The following is a 17882-nucleotide window of genomic DNA, read 5'->3' as shown; positions in this document are numbered from 1 at the left end:
CACACACATACACACACACACAGCCTGAGCACAATAATAAATGATCAAATTTATTTCAGTTTTTATTTGGTCATTACATAACAGTACTGTAAAATGCTTGCATTTAAATGTTTTCGGCTGCAATTAAGTGTTCACGGCAAAAAAAAAAAAAAAAATAGGAGAAAAAAAAAGAAAAACATACAATTTACATCCTTATGTGTTAATTAATTTATTCATAAATCACCATCTTGCCTGCTGATAGTTGTTACACTGTTCCTACAAAGTCTTCACAAGGTTACTGAGATGTTACGGAGGTGGGGCAGACTGTTGGTTAATCAAACTGTTTTTGGGGTTGTGTCTGACTTGATAAATTCTGGTGTCACTGCAAGTTCAGATCTACTCACAGGAATTAGTATCTGACAAGGCATCGTAGCCTGATACCACTAAAGAAAAAAAACCCAACAGAATTAGTGAAATGCGAGAAAGAGATCATGTTAAAAAATAGAAACCAAAATGTTTGGATATTATTTTTTTTCTTCTGAGAAAAAGGTACAAGACAGACGACTAAATAAATGCAATTTCATTTTTTTGTTAATAACACTACATACATTTATAAAGACCACCACTGATTATAATTTAACCATCTGTGTGAAAAAAAGGAACAGCAACAAAACTCCAAACCCAGATTGTAGCTGTTTTTTCTGCTAACTGTACATTTCTTTTTTTTGATTATCTAGACAACTCCCTAGCAAGCATTAGTCCTGTCACTGGTAAATCGAAAAAAAGGTAGACTACACTGCAACACCCTATTTACAGTATATTATTTATATATTTATATTTATTTATATATATATATTTATATCACACTGGCTGTAATTATGACAGGATATATTCATGAGCATCATTAGTGCAAGGCATGAGTAAGACAGACTTGTAAAAAGAGTTATTGACCAGATGTACTGTATGTATATATTTATATGTGTGTGTGTGTGTGTGTGTGTAACAATGTACAGTGGAGGGACAGGGAAAAAAGTGTGTGCTCAAGATAGGTGGGAGAGGTGTAACAGACTGTGTGTGTGTGTGTGTGTGTGTGTGTGCTTATGTACAATAATGTTTTAGTCTGACAGGGTTCAGAAGGAAGAAGTCAATGTGATGTGTGTGTTCGTGTGCAAATGTGTGTCCAAACACACACATATATGGGCACATGTGATCGAGTCTATGGATGAAATCTGTCATCAGCCAGCCAGCCTAGGCCCAGTTTGTACACACTGACACACGGCTGTGTCTAAAGCACTTCCTAATCAAGAGAAGATGACAAATAATTACGATTGAAAATTAATGAAGCAGCCTTTCATATTGCAACTCCCATCTCAATACCATCACCTTTTTACCAGGTCCAGCAACATTAACACAACGGAAAAGGACATCTGCATCAACTAAATCATCCGAAGACAGAAACCAAGAGACCCCAGCGTGACCACAAAGGGATGGTCTACTTAAGATTTATGAAAGGACACTGCATCAGGAGACGGGGAGGCGGTGACACTTATGTGTATCTCAGGGGCCCCTGTGCCTTGTTGTTGAGAGAGCTGGGTGGAACAGGGGGGTTTTGCTGTGCTGCATAGGTCCTTGCAGACACTCAAGTCACAGAGTAAATACTGTGAAACATTGCACAATGCCACTAGGGACAGCAAGAAGCAGGCATGGCCCCAGAATGGAGCTTTGGGGGTGGAAGAAGAGAATGTACACTCGTGCTACTTTGGGTTTAGTCGGGGAAAGTACATGGCCAACACTGGCAGGCAGAGGGAATCCATGAGAGAGAGAGAGAGACGGCGTATGAGAGGACTACAGTTCATGAATGTTTTTAAACTTTAAGTTAAAAGGGTCCCATGACAAGAGAGAGGTGTGGAGCTTCCTCTCTTTCTCTCTCGTTCTTCACCCCCGCCTTTCTCAGATTCACAAGAATACACCCCTCTAATAAACATTTTTTTTTTCTGTGCAACTCCAGACAAAAGGTAAAACAGTTTTTTTTCTCTATTTTAGGCCATGTAAGTATACACGTTTGTGCACCCATAATTCTGACAAAAAATAAAGCAAACAATAATTAACAAAATTATATATATATATAAAAAGAACAAAAACAAGACTGGTATTAGAAATGCAGTAGTAAAGTCTTAAGCTATCCCAGAAAAAAGGAAGTGACCACTTCCTCTTAATGAAACTCATATCTTCACGTTGGAAGGAAGATGATGGAAGGCAGGGTGCACTAGCGTCTCTAATATCAGTTATCATTTATCTATCAATAATAACTGATAGATGTGACAAGGTGAGAGGCAGAAAGTAGAAAAAAAAATGGTCAGAGGGTATAACCAGGTAGCAGCAGAACCGTGATGGAGGAAAAGAGGCAGAAATCAGTATAATGGCATGGGGGGGGGGGGGCATCTTTTCGTGTTTTGCAAATGAGAGATAAGAGTACAACACATTGCATTAGTAACTGCAGTGGCATTCGGGGCATCAGCCGCATTAGTTACTGCTATACAGGTTGGTGGGGGGGGCGTTCTTCACGTTAGTTACTGCAGCATGGAGCCTTGGCTGGCTGGGCAGCTTCTGTCAGGTCCACTCCCCGGGTCCGTCCGCTATTGGCTCCTGCAGCCTGAGGCTCACTCTTCGGCAATCTCTTTGCTGAAGGGGGAAAACAAATCAAGCTAAACAACAATAAACTTTTCATATGCAGGGTGCAAAAGTTAAAAATAAAGTCACTTTCATAATCTCCACGCAACCCTCCAGTTCAGCAGAATAAATATGAACAACTACTTAAACAAATACCAACAGGATTAATCCATTTGGCTCAAGTTACAACTTTACAAATGCGCTGGCAAACTCATTGAATAAAGTGTCAGGAAATTACCCACCAATAGCCATAAATATCTCATTCACATTCATAGATGTCTTGGCCGACGTCTCCATGAAAAGTAAGCTGTTGTCATCTGCGTAGGACTGGGCATCCTGTCAACACAACGTAACGAGCGTGAGATTTCAATACATGCTCACACATCAATTCTCACACATCAATTCTCACACATTCTGGGGCAAGAAAAGACAATTAGATGCGGTACTGAGACCGCAAGTCTTGGCAGTAAAGACTAATGGAATAGTCACTTGTAATGAGGCTTCTGGATTTAATCACATAAAACAGAACCACAGCAATATCCATTAGATGTAGGAGATGAGTATTCCCAAGAAATGCAAAAAAATCAGGACTGACGTCAAAGACACAGTTTGTTTGCTCTGACCTGGAAGTCGACAGCTCTCTTGCTGGCGAGGTCGGCCTTGTTGCCTGACAGAGCGATGACTATATTAGGGCTAGCTTGTCTTTGCAGCTCCTTTACCCAGTTCTTTGCCCGTGCAAAGGACTCCTGCAAATAGAAGAAAATAGCGCAATCTGTTAATACCTTCATGTTATCAGCAACTTGACATTTCCTTTTTAAAGTCAGACATTTTCATATAAGCCACCATCTGTATTTGAACTACAGCTCTTCGTACACTCCTGAGGTAATTTGACTGTATCTTCACCACAATAATATGTCAAGTAGCATCTGTGACACTTAAAGGAGGAGTAATGTTTGGGAAAACTGTATGAACCACTTAGTCAAGGGTGAGTGAACGTGCCTCGTTTGTGATGTCGTAAACCACGATGGCCGCCTGTGCTCCTCTGTAATACATGGGTGCCAAACTGTGGTAACGCTCCTGACCTGCAGTGTCCCAGATTTCAAACTTCACTGTTGTGTCATCTAGACACACTGTCTGAGTGAGAAAAGCCGCTGAAATGAAGGATAAAGTGAGGGGTTAGCGAGCGTTAAGACGATCAATATCCTCACCAACACAATACTTTTTACAATGCCTTGTAAACAAGAGGTCATAAATATATCTAAACAAAGCATTATCAGTTTTTCCATTACGTGACACAATCTACAGCCCACACTGGTGTATAACATTTCAGTTGAAGTGGAAAAGAAACAGATGTTTGTGAGGTTTATTATTTTGTAACTCAAAAAGTTTCATTTTACAAAGTGGCAATGATCTTGACTAAAAAACAAAATGGTTAACTTCAAATTATTTTTACATCGGAGTATTAAAAATGTATATAAAAAGGGGCTGTCGTGACAATATCAGAGCACTTATTTGGCCGCCTTGAATCTCACATAATTAGACAACTACTTCAGCAAAAGCAAAATCCAGCAAACGCAGACACAAACACACCCGTTTGATCTACAACCAACTGGCAGCACATGAGAAACAGCCTGGTCTCTTGATTTGAAGCTCACCTCCTATTGTGCTCTCCTGGAATTCGTGGAACTGACCCTTGACAAAGCGGAGCACTAAGCTGGACTTGCCCACGGCTGACTCCCCCAACAGCACCAGCTTAAACTGACAGATCTTGTTCCCCGCATTGGGTCCGTTGGGTCTCGTAGCACCTCCCCGATTGGCCATGACCTAGTCAGATCCCCCGGTGTCCTGTGTGCCAAACCTCACTATCAGGACTTCTGCTGCAAGAAACAGGAGAAAAAACAAGTAATGAAGATATGTGAGTAATGTGTGAAACTATTCCACGAATAAACATCTCTGCTTAGAGTGAAACATGATGTCAACAGCTCTAAAACTAAACTTAACTGTTAAACCTTCTTGATTTGATATGCTGAGAGACTCTACGTGGCTCAAAATAGAACAAAATATTTGGTTTCCGATCTGTTAGAGATTTACAGCATTACTGGGTGCAATAAGTGGAAAAAATGAAGCCTACTGACACCAATCAATTTGTGTTGGCAGCCTGCAGTGCTTTCAAGATACAGGAATGCCAAAAGGTGAGGCATATAAAATCTATAGAAATAAACTTAATAGAAAAAGGTATCAAGCAAGACTCATCTACTTCCATTTAAGTGGACGGGTGCAGACTATGTTACCCTAACTGAGCAAAATACAAGTCTAAGCTGTGACCTTTTTACTGGATGTCTTAATGAACATGTGACACTGAGTATTTCAAGAATTCTGAGGACAAACATTCGGCCGTCTGCAATTTCCAAGACTAAACTATGGCAGAATAATAAGTTTAAACATTTAATTTCACAAAGAGAGTAATACAAACAAAAAAACAACAACATTACATTAAAAATCATCCCAAGCTCACAAACTAGATCTGGTAATTAACATGGAGGCTTTCAATGAATATTTTCTAACATATGTGGAGTAGCATAAGAAACATTAGCCAGCACCCTCACTGTAGTGAGAAACACTATATTCTCTGTTATTAAGACATTTTGATGGTATTATCAAGTCCACTCACAACAGAGCCAGTTCATTAAAAGTGATGCGTCACACCCATTCTTTCACATGTCAAATTTAAGCTTTAGCCCAGAACTATCACACTTTTTCACATCATGAAGTTTTGCAGAGGCCATTTCAATAAACAGCAGGTTTCTACAGAGCTTCCACAACAACACTGAATATCTCATGGTTACCATTTGCCACTGCAAAAAAAGTGAGTTAAGGATTTCACCTTTGAAGACCATAAATAGGTTTAAAATAAAATGTACAGTACTCAGAATGTATATAACTGCACTTTCTTTTTGTCTTCAAGTTATAAAAAATCTAGCGCTGCACACTTAATCGCCATCACAATATCTGTCAAAATGATCCCAATGCAATTTTTTTGACCATCTTGTGCAGCCCTAGATAAAATGAACAATTTTTATAATTGTATCAAAGTACTTCAAACATGCAAAGCCCTTATTTAACTATAATAATGTAATCATTTACAGTTTTCCCACAGTTGTGGTACAGTGTCAAACTGAATGACACCATGAAAAAGGGCAAAGGAAGCCCACCACAACCACATACAGTAACAGAAAGCAAAGGAAGCCTTGTCAGGAACCACGATAGTTTCAAGAGTTGTAACCCACCCACATTTCTCCAGCCTGTTTACAACTGCGAGAACCTCTGTATGGATACATGCCATGCATTCATTCATGCATTTCTTGGTAACTTATTTAGGTTTGAACAGCTGACTAATTTGTATACAACAGATGGCTGTTGTCAGGAGAAAACTGCTGTCTGTGTTGATTTTGAAGGGAGAACTTGTCCTGAGCACTATTTTGTGGAATCCTATCTCTGACCACAAAAATGACTATCATGACTTCCAACAGGCAACCACTAGCATCTCCCTCATCCAGGAGACAGATAATATGTGTGCTGACAATAACACAGACTCCTTATCATTCTCAGATAAGCTTTCTAAAGCAATAAAGTACAATGACTGTGAAAAAGCTACCCTTGTGAAGCATATTTGTCCCTTATTTGCTGATAAAGGTGTTGGTGCCCTCTTTGGAGATGTGTGACACCTCAATTCATGTTGTACTGCATTAAAAGACATAAGGCTGTAGAATTAAACGGTATTAGAACATACAGATGCTTATTATATTACGTATACTACGCAGGGGATGTTGTATATCTATATATAAAAACACAACAGGTCTGATCACCAGTGGTGTTGTGTCAGTCTGTCAACTGCCTGCTTCATGACTGCGGAGGTTATGTCAGCCATTAATACATCAAGGCATGAATAGGTTATATTTAATCTCCTGATCACACATTAACACAACAATGCTCGTGTTTTTCAAGTGCAGAAATAGGACAACTGAAGCAAATATCTGCAATATAACAAAAGGCCTGCGTGTGAATAATAAAATAAGCCTACAAACATAATTTAAACACCTGTCAAGTTGTTTTCTTGCTAAACAAAACATATACACGTGTCTTCTTAAATAAAAGGATTTAGGAGACAAAGCCCATGAAAGTGACCAGCGAGGCAGTTAGTTCAGGCATGTGTCCTTTACATTTACCTGGAAAAACTGACAACAAGCAGTCAGAAAACAAACACACATGCGAAACTGCTGCGGAAAAACAGTAAGTGCGTTTACTCAGACTCATGACAGGGACTGTCAACAAACGCTGCGCACTGCCATGCTCACAAATATTTGGATTTGACTGTCGTTAGTTGACTGTACACACTTCCCTCACGTTAGTTGATGTCATGAAGCTGTCCGTTTTGATTTTAGAAGGCGACGCCATTTTCCAAATTGTTTTTGTTGTCTAGCTAGTTAGCTTACTTGCTGTTAGCCAACCTTAGCTTTCTCACTGACAAGTAACGTCAGCTTCCCAACCACTTTGAGAAAAGCACATTAAAACGACAGGCTCAGCTACACAAAATAAGAGGGAATGCCACGGGTTAACAAGCTAGTCGTTGTATTGTTTGACAGCGTTATTAAACTTAAATGTTTTGCTAGTTGGCTAATGTTTAAATAGGGAGTAGCCAAACCCTCAATTGACAAACACTAATGTTAGCTTGCTAGCGCTGTTAGCATTCCACCCACTGACCTGATTCCACCCAGTTAGCTATTAGCTATGACAAAGTCAACTGTACAGCTCACAATATCAGACGCTTGCTAATGACACAGCATCGACACAGAAGAGGGACAGCTGGGCTTCATATGACGTGACAACGGCCTGTATTTCTGCATTCCCCTAGCTATCAAACATCACCGTCATTAGCTGAAGACAGCTAGCGACAGCGTTAGCTAACGTTAGTCCCCGATGACAACTGAGCAAACGTTAGCGTTAGCCAGTCAGCCAACTGGAAACCACAAGTTGTCGAATCATGTCAAGTACGCTACCTGAGAGCCAGACGATGTTTTGAACTTTGAATACCACCGCTGTAGTATTTACACACAGAACCCGGGACACTGTGGTGAGGCGGTGTTGGGGAACCAAGAAAATAATTTCAACAATCCCGTCACGTCTCCTCCTTTCTTTCTTCTCGCAACTTCCCCTTAGAACCAAAACACAAACAAGCTCTTCCGCCCCCCGTGCCACGTCACACAGCGCGTCTGCCCTCCAGGAGTCAGCCTCTCAGGCAGCACATACCAACACAGCAGAGCGACTTTTACTGATGGGAGTCATCCGTGTAATAATATTATTCCATGTAGTATTTGCCTACAGATGAAGGGCTTGCTGTGTTTGTACAGGATCATTGGTCTAATATTTGCATGTAGGTTTTGAATTTATTGCCTTCACCTGACAGACGCTTGATATTTGGCCCCAATGATAAAAAAAAAACTATTAGGAGGTCAAATGTGAGTAGGTATGTGTGAAGTAACAGAGGCAGAGTATTTTACAGATTAACACTACACTAACTATAAACTTTATTTGGATTTTAAGTATTAAAAGACATCTGTGATGGGCCAGTATCTACGGAAGCCCTAAAGGGCCATGCAATCATACATTTTATTTCCTCCATTTTCCCGTGATAACGAGTTAATTTTCTCGAGATAACGAAATTTTGTTTTCCCGAGATAACGAGATAACGAAATTTTGTTTTCCCGAGATAACGAGATAATTTTCTCGAGATCTCGAGATAACGAAACTTTGTTTTCCCGAGATAACGAGATAATTTTCTCGAGATAACGAAACTTTGTTTTCCCGAGATAACGAGATAATTTTCTCGAGATCTCGAGATAACGAAATTTTGTTTTCCCGAGATAACGAGATAATTTTCTCGAGATCTCGAGATAACGAAACTTTGTTTTCCCGAGATAACGAGATAATTTTCTCGAGATCTCGAGATAACGGAATTTTGTTTTTCCGAAATAACGAGATAATTTTCTCGAGATCTCGAGATAACGAAACTTTGTTTTCCCGAGATACCAATATAATTAATTCGAGATCTCCTCATTAACTACATAGCTGGTCAGCTATGTAGTTAATGAGGAGATCAGGCTCACTTAGATTGCGCCGCCGATATAGCTGAAGCCTTGCTAACCGTCTTTTTAGATTATGCACACTAATGTGTATATTATCTGTAATAGCAAGGCATAATGCTATTTCAGCCTGTGTCAGGCCTTGATTGAAAAGATATGTGACGCGGTGATCGATATGCTCCTGCTCCTCTGACATTGCTACACTGACTGATGTTTCCTGCAATGATTTAATATACTACACTATCGTTTTGTTTTCTCAAGATCTCGAGAAAATTATCCCGTTATCTCGGGAAAACAGCAGTTGTTATTTCGAGATAATAACTCGAGATCTCGAGAAAACAAATGAAATTAACTCCTTATCACAGGAAAACGGAGGAAATAAAATGTATGAATGCATGGCCCTTTAGGTCTTCCGTAAGTATCGGCTTATATATCAGTATATCTAATATTCTGATAATAATGCATTGTTTAATAGCCACATCTAATATTTATAGTATAGCCTAGGAACAATAAACATGCCTTTATCTCGTATATATAAAAATGAAGAAGAGAAGAGTGTGTGATGTATCCAAAACACAAGATTGATGTTTTAAGCAGTAGTTCTCATCCACCTTTTTACTAAGACTACAGCTCATGTGGACATGAGTTGTTAGCAGTGAGGATTTTCCCTTTTCAGATTGTTTCATTGTATTATTTTAAAGAGGCCTGTAGAAGTGAAGATATACCATATTTCACAAGAAGCTAAAATTACTGAAACCCAACTGATATATCGGTTTGGCTGTATTTGCCTATATTACATTCTCAGTGAAGTTTATGTTGAACTGTAAAATGTTCTGCCTCCATTAGTCACATGGGGTTGATAACCACATTTGAGGGATCCTTGCAAAAAATGTGTGTATATGGGGCGATATATTGATACAGTAGTATCAGTCGAGCTCTTTATTTTGTCTCACAGAAAATATCAATTTATCTTCTTAGTCTTGTCTTGCACTGCTCTATTGTAATAGATATATGAATAGTACCCATTGTTTTTCATATTCTTGGTGTTTTTATGGTTAATCATCAATTATTATATTATATTATATTATATTATATTATATTATATTATATTATATTATATTATATTATATTATATCGTATTATATTATAAACCTGACCAGCAGGCTGCTACAAGACAGAACTGTAGTACACTAACTAGCCGGAGGGGGCGGTATAGCACCTTATAGGCGGTATAGCGTCGTTAATCTCGGAGTTCAGCCAGGCGAAGAAGAACAAAGCTCCGCCCCGCTCCCCTAGCCTCTTCCGGTTGAGGCCATATCAGCACATTTTATTCATTGTGGAATATATATTTGTCAGTGTTGTGCCATACTTTGTAACAGGGACAGCACAACACGTTGTTTATTTTATGTTTTCGTTCAGCTCGTAAAGACTCCCACTGAACAAAGTGAGCAACGTCCAGTCATGGAGGAGGAGATAGCGGAGACACCAGAGGAGCTGCTGGCAAAGAAGCACCGCAAGGAAAAGAAAGATATGCAAGGTAGCTAACATCAGCTGTTCTCAGGCGTTGGTTGTGGTTTTAAATTCAACAATTTGTATTAGTTTGTTTACTTTACTCTATTCTACTCTTGTTTTATTTCCTGGAATTGAGCCCAATTCAGCCACGAGCAAGCTGAAATATTACATCATAGCAGAATGTCGCACCCATAACTATAATAACTGTGTCATGAATCTTAAAATGTATCTGTCATGTAAAGTAGTGTGAAATGAGATATACAGGCTGTGATGTCACAGCAGAGATTGAGGTTTTGAAGTGTAATTCGTGTACTCTTTATGACTGTTATGTGAGCTGTGTTATTTTAACTCATGAACATATGAGCAGCAGCAGTTTTCTGCCACATAGGATTCATTGCTTGAAGAAAAATGTACAATAAACTAACATTAAGGTGCATTAATAAGGTGTTTCCTCTGTCATATTGGTCATCCTGGCCTGGATTTAGTTTTAACCTTTCTAATCAACATTCAGCACCATCTGAGACCTTTACTCTGTATATAGTGTATTGTTTTGTCAGATTATCTACCCTTGTGCTTCATTTTCAGCCAAAATCCAGAGCATGAAAAATGCTGTCCCCAAAAATGACAAGAAAAAGAGGAAACAGATGACAGAGGAGATTGCCAAACTGGAGGCTGACCTCAGCCAGAAACATGAGGAGGAATGCAGGCAACTCAAGCCGACAACTGACACAAAGGTAAAAGTCTATATTCAGAAGATTAATATTATTCACGATTATGAGGCTTAACTGCCTTTAAAAGATGTACTCTTTTCAATGCAATTTCTTTATGATTTATTGCATAAAAAGTGTTGTAAATGCTTACATAAGTCTGTTTATTACATAAATGTCAATTTGCAAAACAACCAAAAGTCTCCTCTCTCAATCTCACAAGGTGGAAGAGGTGTTAAATGGAGTGGACGCCGTGAAGATAGAGGATGAAGATGAAAAAGAGGTCAAACAGTCACGTGTGACCAAGGCCCAGAAGAGAAGGGTGAGATACATGTTCCACTTCGAATCAAACAGTTTTAAGTGCTGTTTGTTATTGCACACAACAATGTGGGGGTTAGGGTTAGGGGAAACATGAATAATGTGCAAATGTATTAGACAGCAGTATGATTATTGTTTGTTCCTTAACATTTCATTTGTAATTGATAATTTAATCAACCATCTTTGTTTGCCTTCATTTTAAATGATTTCACTTGTGGTTCCAACTACTAATTTAATGTGCTTCATATTCAATGATCCTCTCCAGGACAAGAAGGCTGCCCAGGAGAAGGAGAGGGAGAGCAGGATAGCAGAGGCCGAGGTGGAGAACCTGCAGGGTGTGAGGCACCAGGAGGGTTTGATGTTGGCTCAGAAACTCGCCCAGCAGCAGCTTCAGATCAAGGAGATCTCCTCTGATGGCCACTGCATGTACCGAGCTGTTGAAGATCAGCTGGCAAAGCGATCACAGGTACATACAGTGTTTGGAGTGTTAATAGCTGTAGCTGTGGTTTGAATACCTATCTGGGTGTGATAAGCAAAAGTGTCTACACTCCGTGCCAGTGTCACAATGCTGCTTTGACAAAATGACTATAAAGTTTATACATTTGTTATTACCAAAGTTCCTACACAGAGAACACATTCTGTTCTGTTTTGTTTTAGCCGGGGTCAAAGAGTGTGAAAGAACTGCGGTCTCGCACTGCTGAGCACATGAGAAACCATGCTGATGACTTCTTGCCTTTCCTCACCAACCCCAACACTGGTGACATGTACACAACAGGTAACACTTTATCTTTGTTTTAGTTGGCAGGAACAATCTGACATAGGTATGAGTGTGCCAGCCATACAGATTTAATATGACATATTATGTTTTTAGAAAGTACTTATGTGTGTATTAATAGAAGTGTTTGTACTGCTTTCTAGATGAGTTTGAGAAATACTGCAGTGATGTGGAGCACACAGCAGCATGGGGTGGACAACTGGAAGTGAGTAGTTAAAGTCAAACTCAGATACACTGCTCTGTTCTTGCCCTGCAGAGCCAAAACACAGTAATGACAATTTTGGTGGAAAGTTATGACTGAAATCAAACTTTTAAATGTCTATTTTAAAAAAAAATCTTTTGACAAATTTGTCTAAGTTCAGTCTTGCTCTGTTTAGAGAAAAAATCAGGGTTTGAGGGAGCAGATACTACAACATGTTGACTTACATTTTACAATAAAAATGACATATCAAGCCATCTTAATAGATTAAACACAAAACAATACTTGAAGATTGCTTGAAAATGTCCTACTTATTCATTAAGTATAATCTATTTCAGCTTTTTTTAAATGCCAATAATCAAACAATTAAATATAGATTTAATGTAATATATATAGATTTCTCAGGAAGAAGACACTAAGATTATAGTTAAAAAACTTTGATTTTCCTCAGTGTCATTGTTAACGTAGTTACTTCAGTTTGTCTTTATAGGGCAGTGTTGCTCCTTGTACTTGATAATTATTTTCATGTCTTTTCCCCAACAGTTGCGCGCTTTGACCAAAGTTCTTCAGTTGCCGATAGAAGTGATCCAGGCCAACGCCTCAACTATAAAAATCGGGGAGGAATTTGATAGTGACCCCATCACTCTTGTGTATGTTGTGTATATGTTGTCATGTTTGGTAGGGCTTTTTATTAGCATAATTGTTAAAGTATATACAGCTAAATTAGTAGAAAAATGTGCATTGCATTTAGATCAGACATTAGGGTTGGATTTATGACAGTTAAAAGCTGCTGTGGCAAACCAGCCAAGGGTTTAATTGCACTTTCTGATTTTTGACACCGTAAATACAAACTGTAATTATGTAAAAACATTTACGTAAGGCTCAACAAAAATCTTCTCTCATGGAGCATAACACCAAGGCTATTACACAGTATTTTACATCAGTGTTAAACAGACTTGTGTAAATCTAGTCTATGCATAACGTGTGTTAGATGTCAAGTTCTTTGAAGTTCTCAATGTATTTCCTTTGTTTGCAGTTACATGCGTCACGCCTATGGACTGGGAGAGCACTACAATTCTGTGGAGCGGCTAAAGGACCCTGTCAATGCAGAGGACAGCTGAGAGACAGCTCAGTCTTGGTGTGACATAAACCAGTGTGTGTGACGCAGAGAGTGTTCGAACCACTCACACCAAGGGGCCCTAAATACAAACGTATTTGGAGGGAGACCTCCCCTCATTGAAGACATTGATAAGCTGAGGTTAACAGAGAATGTTGCATTAAATGCATAACAGTGCTTTTATGTTTTGAAGTCAAAAGAAATCAGTTGGGTGACAGAAATCTAACAGAATTCATCACCTCTGAGAACAGTGTCGTTGTGCTAATGAAAATAGCATAGAAAGGAAATTAACGTGTAAATGATTTTACACCGGACTCTCTTAGTCTGTCCCAAAGACCTCCTACCCTTCCTTCAGCTCATTTTGAGAAGCAAGGATGTTACATGTGTTTTTTTAAACCCAAATCCACCTGAGCAGGAGAGGATGTAAGAGCTTTTGAGCGTGCATGTCACTCAACCAAATGTCAACACTGTGGGGTTGTTGGGTTTTTCCAGTGATCTTGGAATGAACTGAATCGTTGACCTTGTAACTCATATCAGTGTTACATAAACATATATAATACTACTAACGTATGTCGCTGCTTTATTCATTTTTTACGATGAGGAAAATAATATTCATTGTTTTTAAATTACTACTGTTTTCAACATGAGACTGAAAGATGATCATTTTGTTTCTTTAACCTAAGGTCTCTTTGTAGTTGTTTAGCAGCAGATATCTGCACAGTACTGTCACCTTTTTTCTATGTGATAACATTTTAACCACAAATGGTCTCCCTCAGGTTAATTTACAGTAAGAAAGTAAAATAAGGTATATATGTTATATCTGCTTGTGATAAACTGCACGCACATATAATCAAACACTGCCTTGCACATTGTCCTTAAGTTGTGTTGGAAATGCCAGTGGTGGAAGGTAACCATGTACATTTATTCCATTTATTAAAGTAATCTACTTGAGTACAATTTTTAGGTTCTTCACTTTACTATATTTCCATTTATGTTACTTTATACTTATGCTCCACTACATTTCAGAGGGAAATATGGTTCTTGACATGGCATTACAATTATTTGACAGCTAACTTAGCAGTCGTTTTTTTAGATTAGAATTTACAAAACATATGGTATGTTTAAAAAAGTGTGATTTATTCTAATAAATGTCATATCCACTGCCCTCCACGCAGTCTTCACACACCTTGAGAATAAAACCAGGTACATTATATACTGTTTGTTGACTTCAGCTCAGCATTCAATACAATCTCACCCATGAAGCGGATTGGAAAACCCACCACACTGTGGGCTTGAGTATGACACACTGCAATTGGATATTGGACCTCAGACAGTTTGCATCTTTATATATTTATTTTTATTTGGATCTTTATAATTCATGTATTGACGTGGAAGCAGAATTTCGTTACATTAGTGAGCCCACAGTGCTTGGGTGTAAACATGCTGCTATACTCAGCTGCCACCGCTAGAGGCCGCTACTGTCTCAAAGCTAATCCTCATGGACGAGCCAACAAGCGTCTTGTCGCCATGGAAACTTGAGCGCGGGTACTTGACATTGTTTTTTTTTTTTACAAATGGCTAAGTCCGTGGCCAGAGTCGTGTATGGTCAGGGAACCTCTTTGAATTTGACCTCTCAGAAGATAAAAGAAGTTCCTGAGTGTGTCTGCAGAATAACAAAGCTCTCGGTTCTCCAGCTGAACCACAACTCCATCACCGCCCTGCCCGCCGAGCTGCTCTCTCTCCGACACGTGAGTCCTCCTCCCAGCTCACCTGTCTGCTGGAACATTTCCAAGACGACTCTTTAAATGTGTTACACAGCGTGCAGATTTGTGATTAAATATTTCTCCTTATGCAATGCCTGCAAGCTGGCTGAGCTGCATTTGGGAAATAATGCCTTGAAGGAGCTCCCCGCTGTTTTGGGCCATCTGGAGTCCTTGAAGAAACTGTATCTGTTCAGCAACCAAATTACAGTAGTGGCACCTGAGGTGATAGGTAGGCTCTCACTCCTCTGCGTGATTAGCACCTTGGAAGATTTGTTTTAAAACTACAAATGAACCACTTTAATGTCATTTATGCTTTACAGGTGGCTTACACAACCTCGTTGTGCTCAATCTGAACCACAACCAGATTCAAAGACTTCCACCAGAGATGAAAAGGTATCTTTAGCTCCACTGATTTGATATTTGTTCATGATGTTAGGCTAAATTAACCTGATAACATCTGTATCTCTGAAGAATAATGTATATAATACATATCCATGGATTTATATGTTAAAAACACTAATGCAAACCTGTCTTTCCCGTCAGTTTGAGTAGGCTTCAACACCTCAGTGTGCTGGACAATGAGCTGGAGGAGGTCCCCGCTGAGCTGGGTCATCTCACCAGGTTAACTGAGATAAACCTGACCTCCAATAATTTGTCTGGGCTCCCTCAGCAGCTGTACCGGTGTCAACAGCTAACCAAGTTGTATTTAGCCAGGAACAAGCTGACCAGCCTACCAGAGGTGGGTGTTCATTCACCGCTGTGATCCTTAAAAATGCCCTGAGCGGACACGTTAGAGAGCTCTCATCACATTTGACAGTTCTTTGCCATTCTTGATTAACTTCAAAATTCAAAATGAGGTAGGATATTAAAGGGACAGTCCACCCCCAAAACAAAAATATATATTTCCCCTCTTACCTGTAGTGCTATTTATCCATCTAGATTATTTTAGTGTGAGTTTTGGAAATATCAGCCATTGAGGTTTCTGCTTTTCTCGAATGTTATGGAAGTAGATGGCATTTGGCTTGTGGAGCTCAAAGTGGCAAAAAATACATTTGAAGAGCTCAACAGCAATGTCTCTTTACAAATCATGACCCGGTTAGTCAAGATAATCCACAGACCTCGTTGTGAGCAGTTTTATATTGGAACTATTTTCTTTCACAGACTGAAGCGTGCAATTACTCATGGACAAGAGGCTAACTAAGCTAGCTAACGTTGCAGCCAGTAATTCCAGATGCAGGCTTCCAGTCTGTCTTGCAGTTTAATTTTGTATTAGAAGTCTACACCAAAAATTGTAGGATGGTTTTTGATTTTATGGTGAAATTTCCCTTTAAGAATCATCCACATGTCAGTCGAGTTCTAACATCAGCTTTGCTGTTTTACTGTATGGTATTGGTATTGGTAATGTATTTGGCAGCTACATAAGCAAACACTTGCCTTACGTTTCACACAGGGAATTGAGGCCCTGACAAAACTCCAAGTTCTGGATGTGGCTGGGAACAAGTTGTCCATGTTCCCTGTTCAGGTACATTATATTGCAGCACAGAGCTGTGGCACAGTGAAATCTAAAGAAATATGGAATTACAACTTCGCTGTATGACACAGGACATTCCTCTGTGTAGTTTCACCTGCTGCCCCTGAGGGAGCTCCACTGTGAAGGCAACAGGTTTGTGCGCCGTGAGCCGATGTCGTCGGTGCAGGACGCAGAAGTGCTTTCGTTAAAGGTAAACTGATGGAGCAACACTTACAATAACATATGCAATAACATTATACACTATAAGGGATCACCTCATTATTCTTGCTTCATTTTTATCTCCCAGGAACTGGTTGCCAGATTTGTGTTGCTGGAGGACAGGAACAGGTCCTCTCTGGTCCACAGGATGCTTCCTCACTACCCGTCCCTAACTGCCCTGTTGGCCAGTGGCAGCTGTTGTGAGCTTTGCATGAACCCCTTCCTCACCACCTGGCTGGAGTGTGTGCAGTTTATCAGTCTGAAGAAGGTGCAAAAATATACTTGTCATACTGCACAGATAAATATGTAGTTCTTCATGTTACTGAATGTGTTTTGTCGTATTTATGTGTCTTACAGGACATGAAAATGACGAGTGTGCGGACTGTTCCTGTCCGCGCCCTTCTTTGCTCATACAAGTGCTTTAATACGGAGGGACACTCCTACTTTAGTGTTGCTACAAGATGATACAAGTTCATTGAAAAGGTGCCATCCAGTACATTTACTCAATTGCCGTACTTAAAGGTGCACTATGTAGCTTTGGGGAAGACATTTTAAACAGAAGAGAGTGATCCTCATTGACTGATTTTAAAACAAACTAAATAAACAAACTCTCTTTGTTTTCATGACTAAATAAGCAAACTAACCTTAATGGACAGCACAATTGACTTTGTTTATATTTGGCGGACCCTGCCACCTTTTCAGCTTCAAGCTGTGTTCTGGGGACCTTATTTTCCTCCGACAACAGCTTGTTGATTCAGCTATGGAAAAAAAAAGATTTCTGAGTTTGTAATATTACCTTGTGGTTGCTCTGGTTATATGCTTGAAGTATGACTTGGACAGGTGTAAGTACCATTTTCATTTACTTCTACAACACTACATTTCAAAGGGAAATATTGTATATTTTCCCTCAGCCCATTTATTTGACTGATGTAGTTACTAGTTAGTGAACAGTAAAATGCTAATTTTGCATTGA

General features: G+C 39.4%; 3 protein-coding genes across 4 annotated transcripts; 2 read left to right on the top strand and 1 right to left on the bottom strand.

Annotated features, from left to right (window-relative positions):
• Positions 1-37: 37 nt before the first annotated feature.
• LOC140993493 (ras-related protein Rab-5A) lies at positions 38-7861 on the bottom strand. 2 transcript variants are annotated; one of them, XM_073462947.1, is made up of 6 exons: positions 7707-7861; positions 4305-4526; positions 3649-3800; positions 3273-3395; positions 2892-2985; positions 38-2661 (listed from the first exon to the last, which is right to left on the bottom strand). In XM_073462947.1, the coding sequence occupies exons 2-6, from the start codon at positions 4468-4470 to the stop codon at positions 2546-2548; spliced, it is 651 nt and encodes a 216-aa protein (XP_073319048.1). In that variant the 5' UTR covers positions 4471-4526; positions 7707-7861; the 3' UTR covers positions 38-2545. The 2 variants fall into 2 exon arrangements, with proteins under 2 accessions (XP_073319048.1, XP_073319049.1); XM_073462948.1 differs by having other exon boundaries at positions 4305-4523.
• A 2203-nt stretch (positions 7862-10064) lies between these two features.
• otud6b (OTU deubiquitinase 6B) lies at positions 10065-13979 on the top strand. Its single transcript, XM_073462946.1, has 8 exons — positions 10065-10326; positions 10887-11035; positions 11232-11330; positions 11592-11792; positions 11984-12101; positions 12245-12306; positions 12844-12950; positions 13337-13979. Exons 1-8 carry the CDS (start codon positions 10251-10253, stop codon positions 13419-13421), a joined length of 897 nt encoding a protein of 298 aa, XP_073319047.1. The 5' UTR covers positions 10065-10250; the 3' UTR covers positions 13422-13979.
• Positions 13980-14991: 1012 nt separating this feature from the next.
• lrrc69 (leucine rich repeat containing 69) lies at positions 14992-17374 on the top strand. The gene is made up of 8 exons (XM_073462861.1): positions 14992-15165; positions 15283-15409; positions 15501-15573; positions 15724-15919; positions 16631-16702; positions 16800-16901; positions 16998-17177; positions 17267-17374. The coding sequence occupies exons 1-8, from the start codon at positions 14992-14994 to the stop codon at positions 17372-17374; spliced, it is 1032 nt and encodes a 343-aa protein (XP_073318962.1).
• Positions 17375-17882: the final 508 nt, after the last annotated feature.

The sequence above is a fragment of the Pagrus major genome, chromosome 3, assembly GCF_040436345.1.
Source record: "Pagrus major chromosome 3, Pma_NU_1.0".
Taxonomy (NCBI): domain Eukaryota; kingdom Metazoa; phylum Chordata; class Actinopteri; order Spariformes; family Sparidae; genus Pagrus; species Pagrus major.
The sequence above is the reverse complement of the archived record's forward strand: the minus strand, read 5'-3'. Positions and strand labels throughout refer to the sequence as shown.

Excerpts from the sequence above, each read along its gene's own strand:
- LOC140993493 (XM_073462947.1), bottom strand. The coding sequence starts at position 4,470 with ATGGCCAATCGGGGAGGTGCTACGAGACCCAACGGACCCAATGCGGGG. Across the intron at positions 3,396-3,648 it reads TTTACGACATCACAAACGAG|GAGTCCTTTGCACGGGCAAA; the intron begins GCACGTTCACTC and ends TTCTATTTGCAG. Across the intron at positions 2,662-2,891 it reads TGAGATATTTATGGCTATTG|CAAAGAGATTGCCGAAGAGT; the intron begins GTGGGTAATTTC and ends TTCCCCCTTCAG.
- otud6b (XM_073462946.1), top strand. The coding sequence starts at position 10,251 with ATGGAGGAGGAGATAGCGGAGACACCAGAGGAGCTGCTGGCAAAGAAG. Across the intron at positions 12,102-12,244 it reads TGGTGACATGTACACAACAG|ATGAGTTTGAGAAATACTGC; the intron begins GTAACACTTTAT and ends ACTGCTTTCTAG. Across the intron at positions 12,307-12,843 it reads CATGGGGTGGACAACTGGAA|TTGCGCGCTTTGACCAAAGT; the intron begins GTGAGTAGTTAA and ends TTTCCCCAACAG.
- lrrc69 (XM_073462861.1), top strand. The coding sequence starts at position 14,992 with ATGGCTAAGTCCGTGGCCAGAGTCGTGTATGGTCAGGGAACCTCTTTG. Across the intron at positions 15,166-15,282 it reads AGCTGCTCTCTCTCCGACAC|CTGGCTGAGCTGCATTTGGG; the intron begins GTGAGTCCTCCT and ends AATGCCTGCAAG. Across the intron at positions 16,703-16,799 it reads TGTCCATGTTCCCTGTTCAG|TTTCACCTGCTGCCCCTGAG; the intron begins GTACATTATATT and ends TCCTCTGTGTAG.